At 48.1% G+C, this 18,502-nt stretch overlaps 1 protein-coding gene across 5 annotated transcripts in view; it reads right to left on the reverse strand.

The window, feature by feature from the left end:
* Positions 1–18,502, reverse strand: part of NHSL2 (NHS like 2) — a 56,422-nt gene that overhangs the window by 19,119 nt on the left and 18,801 nt on the right. For all 5 annotated transcript variants that reach the window (XM_048513789.1, XM_048513788.1, XM_048513790.1 and 2 more), the window contains one exon: positions 250–396. In XM_048513789.1, coding sequence (XP_048369746.1) covers positions 250–396 — 147 coding nt within the window. The remainder of the gene's footprint in view (positions 1–249; positions 397–18,502) is intronic.

Consider the following 18,502-nt stretch of genomic DNA (forward strand, 5'->3'; position numbering starts at 1 on the left):
ATCCCCTGCCAGCATGATGCTGGCAGGGTATGATGGGCACTGTAGTCCACAACATCTGGAGGGCCGCGAGTTTGACACCTATGCTCTAGAGGCTGAAGCCCACACTGGCCAAGGTTAATCAGTCGCCTCAGGCCTTGAGTTTTCCAGTTCAGCCCCTTGATATGCTGCCCTCCTCCAGCCGGCCGAAGCTACAAATTTCCTTCTCCCAGTTGCCGTTCCCCTCCGCACCTGCTACGTCCTGCCAAATACCTTGGAGCAAACTCTGGAGGTTGAGTTCAGCCTCGTGGTGAAGTTCCTCCACGCCAACGGGCCGAGCCAAGAATATGTTCACAGGCTGATGCCACAGCAGTTTGGGAGGTGTCGGCTTCTTGACTTCCAAGTCTAAGTTAGAGGTGGCTGGAACGAGAAAAGGGGAGGAGGTAAAGCACAGCAGCCACCAGAGATGGTAGGGGTACTGGGAGACCCACAGACATCATAGGGCACATCTCCACCATATGCTAAAGCAAGTTTCAAAGCAGTTTAGCTGTCATGGAGCCCAACTGAGAAAGTTTTGGAAACATTGCCCTATACATTAGCTAGGGCAGCACTCTTTCAGACAAAGAGGGCTCTGAGTGCCACCTCTGGCATGCATACCATAGGTTCGCCACCACTGTACTACCATGTTTCCCCGAAAATAAGACAGTGCCTTATATTAATTTTTGCCCCCAAAGATGCACTATGTCTTATTTTCAAGGGATGTCTTATTTTTTCTGTGTTCTGTTTGGTGGGCATGCTTCCAAACAAAAACTTTGCTACGTCTTACTTTCGGGGGATGCCTTATATTTCACACGTCAGCAAAACCTCTACTACGTCTTATTTTCAGGGAATGTCTAATATTCAGGGAAACAGGGTAGGACAAGAGCAGCCCTGGAGCAGGAGGAGAGCAGCGCCACTACAGCAGTGTTACAACAGCCCCTCAGCTCATTATCTGGGCCTCAGCACCCAAGATTTGCCCTTGCCTCGGGAGGGACACTTTGCTTTGTGTACTTATAACCCTCCAGGGCAGCTTCCCATCAAGAGCTCTCCCAGCCTGTTAAAGGGCCAACGCAACCCTGCCTGTCCAGACCAAAGACTGGGGCACAGGCTAGTCTGAGGTCTGCGGTGCGACCTCGACTTCACACAGTTAGCGACTCTGCAGGCTTTCCTTGCCGGCAATCCACCCAGCAGCCAGCAGATGGTGGAGATAACCTTACACAACAGGTTGGCATCTCAACTGAACACTTATGCCCGTAGTACTGTGCACATCAGTGTGGCTGCTTAGAAGTCAGGATGTGGGAATTCTTCCTCGATAGTTCCTACACAGGACAAGAGGAAGGCTGGACAGACTTTCTGCTCTGCCTTGCGCACAAAGTTGGCAACACAGTTGGGAAATTCCTGGAGATTTGAAGGTGGAGCCTGGGGAATGCGAGACCTCAGCAGGGTATAAAGCAGTGGTGGGATTCAGCTGGTTCACACTGGTTCGGTAGAACCGGTACCTAATTTTTTTGTTGAGTTCGGAGACCCGGTTGTTAAAAACGGCTTACAGAGCCCCAGAGCAGCCGGGCGCCTTCCCGCCCAGCTGCTCTGAGGCGCTAAAAGTCCGGTTGTTCCCTCCCCCAGGGGAGGGGGAGCGAAGGGGCAGCAGCGGCAAGACCCCGTTTCAGAGCAGCAGCAGCAAGGCCCGGTTGCCCCCCTCCACCCCCACAAGAAGTTCTTCTGCAGTAGGTAAGTGGGTGGTGGGGGGGCGTGCGGCTGGCGGGTGCATACTGGTTATTATATTATTAGAATCCCACCACTGGTATGAAGAAGAAGAAGAAGGAGGAGGAGGAGGAGGAGGAGGAGCAGGAGGAGCAGGAGGAGGAGCAGGAGCAGGAGCAGGAGCAGGAGGAGCAGGAGGAGGAGAAGAGGAGGAGGAGGAGGAGTTTGGATTTATATCCCCCCTTTCTCTCCTGCAGGAGACTCAAAGGGGCTTACAATCTCCTTGCCCTTCCCGCCTCACAACAAACACCCTGTGAGGTAGGTGGGGCTGAGAGAGCTCCGAGAAGCTGTGACTAGCCCAAGGTCACCCAGCTGGCGTGTGTGGGAGTGCACAGGCTAATCTGAATTCCCCAGATAAGCCTCCACAGCTCAGGCGGCAGAGTGGGGAATCAAACCCGGTTCCTCCAGATTAGATACACGAGCTCTTAACCTCCTATGCCACTGCTGCACTGAAGCATTTGATTCTCCGCTCAAAAGCAGGCATTTTCTCCAGGAGACTGGGTCTCCGTGGTCTGCAGACCAGATGAAATTCCAGGATTCCTCCAGGCCCCCTCTGGAGATTGGCAACCCTTCTTAACAGGCCTAACTCAAACGGCTTCATAAGACGGGGCTTTGAAAAAAGCTAACAGCCTCATTGCAAAGAAACTGTGCTGCAGGCAAAGAGGATTTCCGGCTGCAAACCATTTCCTGCCTGTTTTTCAAAGAGATACGGCCCAGGAACCAGGGAGTAAGTTGGAGGAAAGCGAGGAGAGTGGGGGAGAAGAGGGCTGGACCCACAGCTGGGGACCTTTCTATTACATTCCCAGGAAAACGGCCAGGGCTCAACTCCCAGGCACCCGGTTTCCACGATAGCGCTGATGGGATTTTGCTGCCTTTGGCCCAAGTTGGTAACAGAAGTCCAGCATCTGTGCTCACTCACAGAGAATGTGTCGGCAATAAAAAGTAATAATAAATTGCAGGAGTTTTGTAATGCCCCAAGGCTCACGTTACAGTAGGGCAACACACGCCCTTACAGTTAATGCATCTAGGAAAATAAAAGTCCTTTCACAGTCTAACCCACCCAGAGATGACTGAATTTGCACATTCTCACATGGCACAAGAATCCAGGTTTACAGTGAGTCACCAGTGAAAGCTAGGAACTGAAGGTGGGCAATTCTTAGGATTTCCCTCCAAGTTTGAGTCAGAATGGCAGATGGGGCTAATTCTGAACTGGGTCTGTTGCAGCCCCCGTGGGGGAAAATCCAATTCCCACCCACGGTTTGCAACACGCACCCGTCCTGCTCCACAGGCGGCAGAGCACACAGATCCGTGCGTTGCCGTTCGTGCGACAACACATACAATTCTTTACATTGCATTTCCTTTCCTTCCCCTTGGCACATTACAAAGAGATCCATTTTATAACCCTAACACATTGTACGGAATAGGGTATTTGGCTGAATACAATACGTTCCAGCTGTCCCTGTTTATCAGGAATCATCTCTATTTTCTGGTTTCTGTCCTCGGAAAGTATCCAATTTTCAGTATTTAGGAGGACGGTGTCTTAGAATGTGGACGTAAAGAGCTGTATTCTTCCTGCTTCAACCCCTCTCTGCTCTCTAAAAGTTAAACTGATATGTTCATGTGTGTGTGTGAGAGAGAGAGGGGGGGAGAGGGGAGACAGAGAGAGAGAGAGAGAGAGAGAGAGAGAGAGAGAGATGCAGCTCATCTTGAAATGCACCCACAAGAACATTAAGGTCTCACACATAGCCCTTCCTTTCACGCACTGACAAGGCTTAATGCAAACTGCAGATAGCTCCATTGCAGTACAATTAGTTTTCTAGAGCATCTTTAAACTTGAAGAACAAAGCCCTTCTTGGCCAATGAGTTCTAGTGGTTCAAATGTTGGACTAGCATCTGGGAGATCTAGGTTCGAATCCCAACTCTGCCATGGAAGCTTGGTGAGTGACCTTGAGCGGTCATACTCCCTCAACCTAAATGACTACACACAACTTGCACAGACAAAATGAGAAAGGGGTGATATACACCACTTTGAGTCCTTACTGGAGAGAAAGGAGAAGTATAAATGAAGTACCGCATATACTCGAGCATAAGCCGACTTTTTCAGCACATTTTTTGTGCTGAAAAAGCTCCCCTCGGCTTATACTTGAGTGAGGCGGGGAGGGGAAGCCGGCCAGGCGGGATCTGAGCCTGGTGCAGGCTGCAGAGATCCCCTCCCCACCACCATCAGAGACCCCGCGGGGCCTCAGATGGTGGGGAGGAAAGCTGGCCAGGCTGCACCCTGCGCTGGGCTTGGATCCAAGCTGGATCCGAGCCCTGCGCAGGCTGCAGCGATCCCCTTGTTGTCCGGTTCTTATGTGCATTATCCACCCTCTCTCAGCCCCACCTACTTCACAAGGTGTTTGTTGTGAGGGGGGAAGGGCAAGGAGATTGTAAGACCCTTTGAGTCTCCTACAGGAGAGAAAGGGGGGATATAAATCCAAACTCTTCTTCTTCTTCAAAGTTTGTAGGTAGTTTAGCCTGTGAGACAATGGAAGGTATGAGAGATCACCTTTGAAACTTATTTTATTTACTTTATTTATACCCTATCTTTCTATCCAATGATGACCCAAACTAGCTTACATTATTTTCTCCACCATTTTATCCTCACGACTATGCTATGGGGTATACAGAAGGTTGGGAGCATTTGACTGGCCCATGGTCATCTAGCAAGTTTCCATGGGATTTGAATGTGGGTCTCCTTGGCCCTGGTCTGACCCGCTAACCCATAGGTGTCAAACTCACGGCCCTCCAGATGTTATGGACTACAGTTCCCATCATCCCCTGCCAGCCTGCTGGCAGGGGATGGTGGGAACTGCAGTCCATAACATCTGGAGGGCCGCGAGTTTGACACCTGTGCTCTAACCCCTATACCAGTGATGGTGAACCTTTTCGAGACCGAATGCCCAAATTGCAACCCAAAACCCACTTGTTTATCGCAAAGTGCCAACACGGCAATTTAACCTGAATACTGAGGTTTTAGTTTAGAAAAAAAGGTTGGCTCCAAGGCATGCGTTCCTCGGGAGTAAGCTTTGTGGTAGTCGGTGGCTCTGCTTTGAAGCAACCGTGCAACTCTTCCAACGGGTGAATCATGACCCCAGGAGGGTTCACTCAGAAGCAAGCCCCATTGCCAGCAACGAAGCTTGCTCCCAGGTAAAGGATCCTTTTCACTTTTAGTCCCCAGGTAAAGGGATGCACAAGCATGAAAATCAGTGGGGTTTAACAGCACTTATCAGGGTTACCTACACTGCTTCCCCAAAACTAGGTCCTAGGTTTAATGCTAATAATCGTGCCCAGCGGCCCAGGCCAGTCTAGATGTGTGTGTGTGGGGGGTGGGGAGCAACTCTGTTTGCATGTGCCCACAGAGAGGGCTCTGAGTGCCACCTCTGGCACCCGTGCCATAGGTTCGCCACCACTGCCCTATACCACACCGGCTCTCAAAGAAAGCTGGCTCTCAAAGAAAGCTAAGAGCAAATCGCAATTTGCCTCCCTTCAAAAACATCCCAATCCCGTTGCAGGAAGTGACAGCGACAGCTCTGCCTTGCAATAAGGTCTTCTCTCATTATCCTCGGAACATGGGAAGCTGAATATTAAATACTGCATTTGCATTAGTTAAGTCTTACTGCAGAAGGACACCGCTGAATTTCTGCCATGTGCCTCCCACACTCTGATTCACAGGCCTGTTCTATAGAGGAGATGAACATAACGTTAGAGACTTAAAACAGAAAGAGTACCATTTCAGGCTGCAGGTGAGTAATACATTCATGAATGCTCCATTCAGTTTAAAGAAGCATTTCCACAACTGAAAAATGGCACAGCAAGAAACCGAACAGGCAAGAATCTCTCCCTTCAAATACGCTGCATTTTCCCCCTTGGCAGATTTCAAAACAAGGGGAGTATGTATTACTTCCACCTGCAGCCTGAAGTGGTACAGTCTTCCGCTGCAGGCCTCCACGACCACCTCCCACTGCTTACACAAAACAGTTCATGTTCCGCACCTGCTAAGACCGGTTCAGGTGCACCCTAAGCCCGAGTCAAAGTAAAAGATAAAAGTAGTGAATCGTGCTATGCATGAGCACAGCCACTTCTGCAAAAATCCACCCCGCGTCTTGAAAATGTCCCATCTGGATGCCACATAAATAAACAGGAGAAAAATCTCGTTAGGATGGGTGCTATGTAAAGAAAGTTGTCATTTTTTTTCTTCGCAAGGCTCCACGCCTTCAATAGCTGCCTGAACATTCAGCAGATGAAGTTCCCCTTCATGCACAGATGGGGGGGAAACTTCAGTAGCAGCTTTGCCGAGCCCTGATAAGAAAAAAAATTGTAGTACTTAGTTCAGTGATGGCGAACCTTTTCAAGACTGAGTGCCCAAACTGCAACCCAAAACCCACTTATTTATCGCAAAGTGCCAACATGGCAATTTAACCTGAATACTGAGGTTTTAGTATAGGAAAAACGGTTGGCTCCAAGGCACGTATTACTCGGGAGTAAGCTTGGTAGTAGTCAGTGGCTTTGCTTTGAAGCAACTGTGCAACACTTCAAATAAATAACGACTCTAGGAGGGTTTACTCAGAAGCAAGCCCCATTGCCAGCAATTGAGCTTACTCCCAGGTAAAGGATCTCGCTTTAGTTCTTCTCATGAAAATCAGTAGGGTTTAACAGCGCTTAACATTGCTTCCCCAAAACGAGGTCTTAGGTTTAGTGCTAATAATCTCCCTGAAATTGCACTATTATCACATGACGAGCTCTGTGCACACGTGCCCACAGAGAGGGCTCTGAGTGCCACCTCTGGCACCCGTGCCACAGGTTCGCCACCACTGACTTAGTTCTTCAGACAACTTTTATTCTGTTTCACTTCTCCTTGGTTCCCCGGCTAAACTACTGGTAATTCGGATTCAAGTCAAGAGGGACAGGTAGTTTGACTGCTTATGATACCCTTACCCAATGATTGACTACCTACTTTGAGCTGAGCTTCTACTTGAACAAGATTCTTTTGGAGAACGTGGAATACACGTTTTAGAGATGCTCAGACGGAGTGAAAAGAGAAGCCTGTCTTTTTGGATGACCTCCAAGGCTTGTGCCTAATTGCAATTTTGTTATTGACAATTGAGTCGTTTTCGTGGTCTAAGAAGAGGAGGAAACGAATATAATCAGACTATAAACTCTGGAGGGGCTAAGACCCCCAACCTCCACATCCTTAATGGTTTTTGGACATTTAATTGTATGTTATGAGTAAGAGTTGTATGTTTGTATTATGAGTAGAAGTGTATGTTTGGTAATAGGTATTTGTTATGTGTTAGAGTTAGGCAATAGTATACAGTGGTAGTCCGTTAGGTATAATGATAAGTGGGTGTTTAGGAATCACACGAGCACAATAAATGCACTGTGCACTTTATATTGAGGCTGGTGTATTAGCCGGATATATCTTTGTGTTGGAACTCAAGGGATGGTTTACAGGGTACATGTGCCTTGGGAGCTATTCAGTCTGGGCAACTTTACTCAGTCTGTGGAATTTCTATCAATGAAAGAGCTCTTAGCAGCACAGAAATCCCAGAATGGGGGAAAAGTAATCACCCAAGTCTGCATGCAACTAAGTAGGAAGACCTTTGCAAGCAGTTCAAACCTCTACAATGAATCAGCTCATTGACTACATTGGCATAAACGTACCTGTCAAATAATCCCAAAGAAAATAATCCTATGTTTTCAGAGTTGCAGCAAACATCGTTCGAGAAGAAGCATTCCTCTGACACGAGGGGGGGGGGGGGATACCTCTTCCAAGACGGAACTTGCCATTTCCATGTGTCAATATTGTTTTAACCTGCTGCCCAATTAGCCCTGGAGGGCGACTTTATCAATCAATCTAATGGGATTTAAATTTAAATTAGAACATTACAACCCTAACCGGAAGGCCAGGGTTCAGAACTGTGTCCAGTTCTGGTCGCCGCATCTCAAAAAGGATATTGAGGAGATAGAAAAAGTGCAGAGAAGGGCAACAAGGATGATTGAGGGACTGGAGCACCTTCCCTATGAGGAGAGGCTGCAGCGTTTGGGACTCTTTAGTTTGGAGAGGAGACGGCTGAGGGGGGATATGATTGAAGTCTAGAAAAGTGTGGATGGGGTGGAAAATGTTGACAGAGAGAAATTTTTCTCTCTTTCTCACAATACTAGAACCAGGGGGCATTCATTGAAAATGCTGAGGGGGAAGAATTAGAACTAATAAAAGGAAACACTTCTTCACGCAACGTGTGATTGGTGTTTGGAATATGCTGCCACAGGAGGTGGTGATGGCCACTCACCTGGATAGCTTTAAAAGAGGCTTGGACAGATTTATGGAAGAGAAGTCGATTTATGGCTACCAATCTTGATCCTCCTTGATCTGAGATTGCAAAGGCCTTAGCAGACCAGGTGATCGGGAGTAACAGCTGTACCAAAGTAGTATGAAAGCAGCCCTGTGATTCAATAATAGGTGCCGCAGTCTGCGTCTGCAGTTCCCACAATGCAATAGAGTGCATACCTCTCATACGTGTCCCTGGTTCAGTCTGCTTAAAGGATTACAAGTGGACAAGGATTGTCTTAGGGTTCCAGTGACATGTTTAGCTTTAAAAGGGGCTTGGACAGCTTTATGGAGGAGAAGTCGATTTATGGCTACCAATCTTGATCCTCCTTGATCTGAGATTGCAGATGCCTTAGCAGACCAGGTGATCGGGAGCAACAGCCGCAGAAGGCCACTGCGTTCACATCCTGCACGTGAGCTCCCAAAGGCACCTGGTGGGCCACTGCGAGTAGCAGAGAGCTGGACTAGATGGACTCTGGTCTGATCCAGCTGGCTTGTTCTTATGTTCTTAAGGCCTTTTGCCCAGGGCCCAGTCAAGCTATGATGGAAGCTGCCAACCAGAGTGGTTTCCTCAGGTTCTTCAACTGCATGCAGACACGCCAGCTGCCTGCCCTCTTCCCAGTTCCGGACGCAGTCCCGTTCCACCCCTGGAAGGTCACAAGGCTTGCCTGCCCCCACACCACTGCAAGGCAATGGGAAAGATGTGGTTCGCACCACTTTGCAGTCCAGAAGGAAATGTTCTGCCTTCTGCGCCCACTTGCTGCTTGAATTCAGGTTGCCACGGCAACTTGACAGAACGGAAAGACTTTTTTTTCTCTCCTCCTCCTTTAAATAATTTTGACGTTGCCATGCCAACTGAGGGAGGGGCTTAGGAACAGAATCTTTACTGGGTTTTCTCTCTACCAACCTCCACCCTAAATCAAAGTGCCCCCAAAGGAGGCATGGATCGGTTTGGAGGAAGGGCGTCTCTAGAACTGAACGAGGAAACAAGAACTTCACACGTGTTGTACAAATTCCTTAACATTCTAGCTTCAGCTAGCACAATGAGAAAACCACACACACACACACACACACACACACACACACACACACACACACACACACACACACACACACACACACACACACACACTTTCCTTTTGAGTCATACAGGTTCAGCAGCAAACCAGCCTCAAAGAAACCTGTTTGGAATACTTTCCCACAGGGGTTTCAGATTTTTTCTGGGGGCTTGTTGGGGCTCCTAGAATCACAGAGTTGGAAGAGAACTCAAGGGCCATCAAGTCCAACCCCCGCTTTCTGGGGGGCTTTCTGGGGGGCTGCATGGAAGTCCAATCTGGAATGGCAGAATAACTTGTCCAGATTTTGAACCCACCATGGAGATACTATCAGATGGACTCTAATGGGTACTCAGAGGCACACTGGCCCAGGGCTGGCTGAAACCAAGTGACGCTCCAGGCGAGCAGTATCTTCTCCGTCTCACTCTGTTCAACTTCATACCTTCTTTTCTGTAGCCCGTTTCTGTAGCCCGTTTTGAATGCCTTTTCCCCAAAAGTACCAAATGATAAATGTGCATGCTAGGATCTGTACATTTGTGATTAAATCGTGTCATTTATAAGCAAAAAAGAAAAATAATTCCTACGGAAGCTTTTGAATGTTAAGAATGGTAAAGCACTACCGTACTGTGAACCAATGTTGGGAGGATCACATGTCAACTAATGAGACAGTAGATGCCAGTCTTAAAACATGACCCTCATTTCTTTAAGTCTGTACTACTTGTTATGGCTGCTGAGCTGAGAGTTGAGTAGACAGCCGCTCCTCAAACTTGGAAGACCCCAACGATTATGCTCCAGGAAGCTGCACTGATCACCTCCCCTTGCTCTGACCACGGATGGTGATTTGGTCCAGATAATGCTCCACTAAAGGATTCTGCAGCAGATGTGATGTGTTCAACTGATCAGGAATGACATTCCCCATTGCGAAGAGATTTGAAAAGCACCCATGGAAAGCCCTCTCTGAACACCATAAATCAAAATCTCACCTCCTCCAATAACAAGAAATGTGACCCTAATCCATCTTCCCATCACACAACATCCACATGTCAGTGACTGCAGTACATGGTGTCAGTCAACGTATTTCCTGGAACTCACTTCCTAAAAGAAGAAAAGCCAACCCTGGCTTCCTCACTGGTGTAGGAAGAGTCTATAACCATGGTGGCAAACCTTTGGTACTCCAGATGTAATGGACTACAATTCCCATCAGCCCCTTGGCCATGCTGGAAGGGGCTGATGGGAATTGTAGTCCATAACATCTGGAGTGCCAAAGGTTCGCCACCACTGGTCTATAAAGTGCCCAGGAGCCACCATCCTGCATCTGCAAGTAGCACCCATTTAGAACTCTCCATCATAGTTCAATACTTAGCTCGAAACTTCCCAGCATTTTGCAATCGGCCCCATGACGGCCATTTTGCAGTGGGATCCATTACCTGTTCTCAAGATTCCAGAAGTTCCTAGAGGCTCACCAAGGTTGAAGACCCCAATATCTTGAGGCCAGTTCTCAGCTGACACAGTAGGAAGGCTGGAAGGACAGACATCATACCTGGCCACACGTTGGAGTTCTAGAGTCACTGTTTCAACACACACCTAACTCTGCATCTCAGCCCATCTTTACAAAACCGGCACACAGTTACCAAATTTGTACATTGCAAGCTGGTTGCCCAGTAATGTAGCTGGAGCAATTGCTTGAGCAATTGCTTCCTCATAGGTTTAGTCAACTCACCAGCCGGGTAGTTCAAAACTCACACCAGAAACGATGATTACACCAACATTGTCAGTTACCTGGTCCTGTGGGCCAGTTACCTGAAGAGGCTGTGGGAGCCCAAAGCAGAATAGTCTTCCCTGCTGAGCACTGCAGTTATACATCCAACCAAAGTATTTGGCCAGCATTGACACAATAGAATTTTCTGCCACTTACGGTTCATCTGTGGCATCATTCTGGCAACTGACCTCAAGGATTCTGAACTGCAGTGGCGTAGCACCAAGGGGATGGGGGTGCAAGACCCACCAGGTGCGGGGCGGTGTGTGGGCATGGCGTTCCGGGGGGTTTCTGGAGCAGGGGTGTGGCAGGAGCGCAGTTCCCCCTTGCTCCGGCCGTGCTGAATTGGAGATCCCATGTTCGGGTCTGGCTGCCCACAACACCACTTCAGTAGGCAAGGTTGTCATGGCTTTGTCTCCTTCCCAAGATGTCCCTTAAGCATCTTAAGTCGAGCACTAAGGCAACACATTTTCGGCACTGCATCTCTTAATATGTCCCTTGGGGTAGTGGTAGTGGTGGGGGCGGGGGAACACAACAAAAACAGTATCTCCTTAAATCTTTTGTGGTATTTATGGCAGCTGACATTCAAGTATAAAGTTGACAAAATGTCTGCCACTATGATAGACTGTACAGCCAAGCTGGCAGGAGGCCAACTCACCACTGAGCTGTGCTAAGGACAAGGGCAGACTGGCTTACCCTGCCCCATCTATTGGTCACACCGGGTTTTCAGTTTCAGTGCATCCCCTAGAGGTCAGGAGGACTCACCACACCAGCATGACAAAGAGATGAAAATTCCCAACCAGCTTTTTAAATGCACAAAATATATGTCTTGACTTTAAATCTTTCTGGTACTTTGGTTAATATGACAGTTTCGGGGAGGGGGGCAATACTGGTTAGAGGACAGGGTCCTCCCAGCATGCTCCTTGTTAAAACTCTCAGACACACCACCGGGTTTGATCAGTGTATCCCAGAACACCTTGCGACAGATGAACTCTTCCCTTGGCAAACAACTACGTGAAATCTGTCAACTCAAGATGGATATTCCTGCTTCTGCAATAAGAAGAGAACATTGCTGTATCCATGGATACAGAGCATCTTGTCCACACCAGGTGCTAAGAATCACAGAATAATGAGATAAAAAGCACTATAGATCAATTGTGGGGGGGGGGGGAGGAAGAAAATAACCTACGGGGCTAATAGGATGAATACCGGCTTCAAAAAGGATCACCAGAATGAAGAAGGCCCACTGTTTTGGTTGACGTTAGGAATGCCAGCCTTTTTCAAAAGGCAAAACTTTTGTGCCTTTAGCAGCTGCACGAATTCAACACATGGGTCTCCATGCTGAGCAAGATCTTTCCCTCCTGAATTGCTACCTGTTTTGCAGCTGTCAATAAGTGGCCACCTTAGCCAGCCAAAGGAACCCTGACACTAGATTATCCTCCCCCACTATTTGTATCATGTCATTTCCAAGTTTCCAGTGCTACATCAGCTTGGGGGAAAAGCAGCAGATGTGATTCCCATAGGGACAGAACTGGGGTGACTTGTGGGACCCACTCAGTTCTGCATTTTCTGTCAAACAACAGATGGTCCAAGAAATTGGGGTGCTGTGTGGTTTCTGGGCTGTATGGCCGTGTTCTAGCAGCATTCCCTCCTGACGTTTCGCCTGCGTCTGTGGCTGGCATCTTCCGAGGATCTCCAGAGCCACAGATGCAGGCGAAACGTCAGGAGAGAATGCTGCTAGAACAAGGCCATACAGCCCCAAAACCACACAGCACCCCAATGATTCCGGCCGTGAAAGCCTTCGACAATACATTGGTCCAAGAAATGTCTCTGCCCCCTGGAAGCTTCCTGTTTGAACCCATAGTCTGATCCCAAGGACCTTTTCCTCGAACATATACAATACACCATCAAGACCCGAATTTTCAAATGGAATGCTTCATATGAATCTGCCTTACAGTGAATGCCTTGGTCCATCAAATGTCCACTGAGACGGGTAGTGGCTTTCCTGGGTCTCAGGTAAAGGTCTTTTGCATCATCTACTGCCTGGAACTTTTAAGTAGAGATGCTGGGGACTCACCTGGGACCTTCTTCCAGCCAAGGAGATGCTCTACCATTGAGCCATGCGTCTCCCTTGCCTCGCATCGCTCCTCAAACCATAGTAAGGAAAGCTAACAAACAGAGCTAAACTAACAAACTAAAGCTAACGAACAGCCCGGAAACCCCACAACACTCCAGAGCTAAACTGGTCTCCCAAGTGCCTGCCATGTCAGTTTTGAAATGATGGTCTTTGACATGAGTTCCATCCCCTCACACGCTCAGAAGTGTGGCCCAAAGGTTCTTTAATGCTTTCCTTCCCATTGTTAGTAAGTGCCCCTCATCTCTCGGCCTTGCAGAGGAACAATAAAGCTGGCTTAAATCCTTCCTTCCCATGACTCCTAAAAGAGCTATTAGTAGCTGAAATACATAGAGAGATGAATCTACCAGAAGGAACATAAAGAGACCCTTTGTGGCCCGACGGTTAGATTGTGTTGGACCACATCTGGGGAAACTTCAGCTCCAACCTCTGCTCTCATCACGAAATCTTGTGCCAGTCATTCGCTCTTAGCCATATCTACCTCACAGGGTTGCTATGAGGATGTAGCGGAGAAGAGGAGAACAACATAGACAAGGGGTCAGCAACCTTTACCACCCAAAGAGCCATTTGGACCCGTTTTCCATGGCCCCGAAGATCTACCGAGCCGGAGAGGTGGCTCCGCAAAGAGCCGCCTCTGGTTCGGCCCCTCCACTCACCTTTCCTTCCAGCGCTGCTCTGGAGGGCTGGAGGGACACACCCACGCTACCCTCCGACCTCCAGGCCACGTGGAGCCGCAGTATAAGGCTGAAAGAGCCGCATGCGGCTCCGGAGCCGCAGGTTGCAGACCCCTGACATAGACCACCATGATCTCCTGGAAAGAAGGGTGGGGATTAAAAAAAAATAGACACCAATAAAATGTAAATAGAACCCTGCCTTGGCTTGGGGAGCAGCTAGCCCACAAGTATAGCCAAGGATTCTAGCCCTTCAAGCAATGCTTCCGCTTGCTTACATGGAAACTATAACTTTGGACTGGGAGTGATTTTGGAAGCACGGGGCGGAGGGAACCCGCATATGTTATTCTGGCCATCCCATCTGATCTCCTTGCAGCGATGCCAAATTGTTGGCAGCACAGGGGCGGGAGAAAGATTCTGAATCACAGTCATAAGATATTGGAACCTGCCTCCTGCGTGCACTTTAGGAGGAAATCGGCTCAGCGCTTGGCTACTGATCGGCTGACATGGGATTTTCAAAAGGGCATCTGGGAGTGAGCTCGGCCTGCATCACTGTAGCTCATATTATTGATTATGCTAAAGGAAGAGGGACTTTTGCTTCTCCACCCCAAATTCAAGCCAGCTGCCTCCGTCTTAGGAAAAAGGGGAATAGTAATTCAAAGACAGAAGAATAATTGTCTGCCCATTTTCATGCGCGACGTTTAAATGGCTTTTTGTACACCCCTTGCTTGCGATTCCAATTGAAACCTAAATTGGTTAGAGTACACATTCAAGCTTAAAATGGACCCTGTTCTGCTTTATTCTCTACGTTAATGGCATTCACAAGCATTCTGGGCTCAACAAAAAATTCCGAACATCGCTTGCCAACAAACCGGAGGCACGTACACACGCCAGCAACCGGACATCTTCTCTCTTGGTATTTCTCAGTCCCAGACCACGGATCATCTACCAATTCCAAGCGGGCCTATCAGAACCGGATATCATCCCTTTCAAAACCAAGTGCTGCCAGGGGGGAAATTAAAACTGTTCCAGATACCAAAGCTGTCCAGGTTGTTCCTGCCTACTATTCCTCATTCCTCTCTCCCTGGAATTCAGCAGAAGGAAAGAGACCTCCGGGCAAAACAGTTTCTGGACCTGTCTCCCGCCTCTACGGATTGTGGGACCAGAAATAACCCTGTTTCAGTAATACCACTTAAAACCTAGCATGCTAAAGCAAGGGCTTGTTCTTGCATGATGTTCCAGGACCAACTGTGATGTTTTTATTCACCCTGCATGCATCTAAACAGTTGTATTCAAAGATACAATGCCATATTTTCATAGCTGCTGCTGAATTCTGAAGTGGTCAAAATCTGGTAGGGAATGATAGGTCACCCTTCTCCTACATATCTACAGACAGCAACCTGGAAGCACTTATTAGAATTGGCTGCACGTCCACAAAAGATCCGATGAGCATGCACAGAGCTCATTAAATTTGTGTCAAGATCTTGCATACAGTCCCAAGCAGCTGACATCTACTTGTGGTGGTACACAGGTCTCAATCTAGGCCAGTGATGGCGAACCTTTTCGAGACCGAGTGCCCAAACTGCAACCCAAAACCCACTTACTTATCGCAAAGTGCCAACACGGCAATTTAACCTGAATACTGTTTTAGTTTAGAAAAAACGGTTGGCTCTGAGGTGCATGTTACTCGGGAGTAAGCTTGGTGAAGCAATCGTGCAACACTTCAAATGGGTGAATCACGACCCTAGGAGGGTTTACTCAGAAGCAAGCCCCATTGCCAGCAACCGAGCTTACTCCCAGGTTAAGGATCATGCCCAGGCTAGCCTAGATGTGTGTGTGTGTGGGGGGGGGTGATTCCCCCCCCACATGATGAACTCTGTGCACATGTGCCCACAGAAAGGGCTCTGAGTGCCACCTCTGGCACACATGCCATAGGTTCGCCACCGCTGATCTAGGCCTTTAAAAGAAAAGCAACAGATGGTTTAAACCGATACAATACATGCTAAAATTATCTGAACTCACAAACCACTTGGCGCAGTCATCCCTACCAATTTCAAAAAACAGCGGGAGAACATTTCAGCCTTCCTGGATGCTCACAAAAGAACTTCAAAGGAAGACATTCAGCATAGAATTGTTGGACTGGAATTGGTTAAGTTCTGTATATTTCTTGCATCCCCTTGGAGATAAGTTTCTTGCTCAGGATGGATGTTAACCTATTTAAGCAATCCTTTGGTCTCCCCAATAATTACACGTGACAACTATCTGAACGTACTGGTTGTTGTGGGTTTTCCAGGCTGGGTGGCCGTGGTCTGGTAGATCTTGTTCCTAACGTTTTGCCTGCATCTGTGGCTGGCATCTTCAGAGGTGTATCGCAGAGGGAAGTCTGTTACACACTGTGTCCAGACTTCCCTCTATGATACACCTCTGAAGGTGCCAGCCACGTTAGGAACAAGATCTACCAAGCCATGGCCACACAGCCCGGACAACCCACAACAACCAGTTGAATCCAGCCGTGAAAGCCTTCGACAATACATATCCGAGCATAGTTTTTTTCTTGATTAGGACTTCAGTTACATTCCGTCTTGCACTTTCTGTATTTCATGGCCCTTTGTTCCTGCTGGGACCTATATCACCCACAAAGCATACTCAAAGAAGTCCACAAAAGTTTATGGTGGCATAAAACTAAGAGATGCCACAAGATTCCTGTTTGCTGTTTTTGCATTCAGCACTATCCTCACCCGTCCCTCACCCGTCCCTCTTTAGTTGCAGAAAGTAGTTGCACACTTCGTAGGCAAGATGCGTGTTATCTTTTCTGTAGAGCCCTCCGCAATCTTGGCAATCTTAGGGCTAAATTACATTGTCAAGGAGTCAAGCACCACACAACACAACCCTCAATATCCTGCATTAGCTACTATCACAGGACAACACAAACGTGATGTAGGTGATCCCACAATAGGAACTCTTGCCTAAAAACACACATCTTACAACAGCCAAAAGGGGTTCAGTAACTGAGAGAAAGGGTGTTTAATCATTTCTCCCATGTTATTTTCTAGGCCTCCTAGGTATATCTGCACTGTGTTATTTTCTAGTTCCCCCTAGCCTAGGTCTGTGGTGGCGAACCTTTGGCACTCCAGATGTTATGGACTACAATTCCCATCAGCCCCTGCCAGCATGGCCAATTGTAGGGGCTGATGGGAATTGTAGTCCATAACATCTGGAGTGCCAAAGGTTCGCCACCACTGCCCTAGGTATATCTGCACTGTGTCATCACCATCGTCCTGTGGACAGCTTTGGAAGGACAATTTTTTTAAAAAATGGTACAAGCCGGAACAGCAGATACTTTCAAACCAGGATTCCTGAACATGGATCTCTCACACCTAGGAGCAGCCTTGATGATTTTGAGGCTCTGGATGGGACCCCAGAATTACTGCCACCTTACTGTTCACAAGGGCCAAGCAAGGGGTGACTCCCACCCAGTATGAGATGGGCAGGAACCACTTGCTGCCACTGGATGCCAGCAGCTTGAGACTTAATTAGCATGAGTGCAAGTGGTGGCAGAATTCAGCTCTTGCTCTTCCCATCCTTGCAGGGGCACAGGTGGTTGGGGGCTTCCCCAGTAGTGGGCCCCTGGGGCAGCTGCCTCTATTGCCCATTGCTAAGACCACCCCCACACACATCATGTCCGCTTGGGCATTAGAGTCTGCCTCTCCTTGCCCAAAGCAACAGAAGGGATCTCAGAGCAGAGATTTACGCAGCTCTCACACACTTTCTCTTTGATAGCCTTCTGACCCCACTGCAGATGAAGGTGCTGATCCCCAATGCATTGATGTAGGCATCATGACACCCGCCAAAGGCAGTGGTGGGATCCAAAAATTTTAGTAACAGGTTCCCATGGTGGTGGGATTCAAACAGTGGCGTAGTGCCAATGGGGCTGGACAGGGCACGACGGGGGCGTGGCCGGGCATTCCGGGGGCGGGGCATTAAAAATTTCTCTGTTACTGTAAAAAATTCTTACTGTAAAAAAAAAAAGTTCCTAATTTCCAGCTGGTATCTTTCTGTCCATAATTTAAACTCATTACAGCAAGTCCTATCGTCTACTGCCAACAGAAACAACTATTTCTCCTCTCATTGACTGCCTGTGAAATACTTAATACTTTCAAATACTTAATTTTGTTTCTAGAAATCAAAAGGATACTTTCCTTAAACAAGGAACTTTACCATATTTCCTAAAAACATGTTTTTAAGAAACAGCCCAACAGGGAGAATTATCCCGTTTTCTACCTTCGCTAACCAGCCACATAGGAAACAACAGGACTTTATGATTTTTGGACCTAATGGAATTTCTAACGGAAAAGCAGACCCAATTAGTGACCCCCCTCTCGGCACACACAAATAATTAGTAACCCACTCTCGGGAACTGGTGAGAACCTGCTGGATCCCACCTCTGACCAAAGGGTTTCCTAGAACCCACCTCCTTCTGCCCCAAAAGTTTTCTCCACCTCACTAGAAATCAGGAGGCCTTACCTCTGTGTCTGCAAGGCACACCTATTCAGAAACAGCATCTTCCATTGAAGAAGGATGCTTGACTTGCAACCCTCCAGCATTCAGTGATGCACTCCAGGGCACCCATTCTGTGGCAGTACCTGCCCACTCCCACCTGCAAAATTCCAGAAGTGCACACAGACTCACCTGAACTAGGGAAGATGCCCTGACCCCTTGCTTAGGTGTCCATCAGTTGCA

Source organism: Sphaerodactylus townsendi, linkage group LG13 (assembly GCF_021028975.2).
Source record: "Sphaerodactylus townsendi isolate TG3544 linkage group LG13, MPM_Stown_v2.3, whole genome shotgun sequence".
NCBI classification, from domain to species: domain Eukaryota; kingdom Metazoa; phylum Chordata; class Lepidosauria; order Squamata; family Sphaerodactylidae; genus Sphaerodactylus; species Sphaerodactylus townsendi.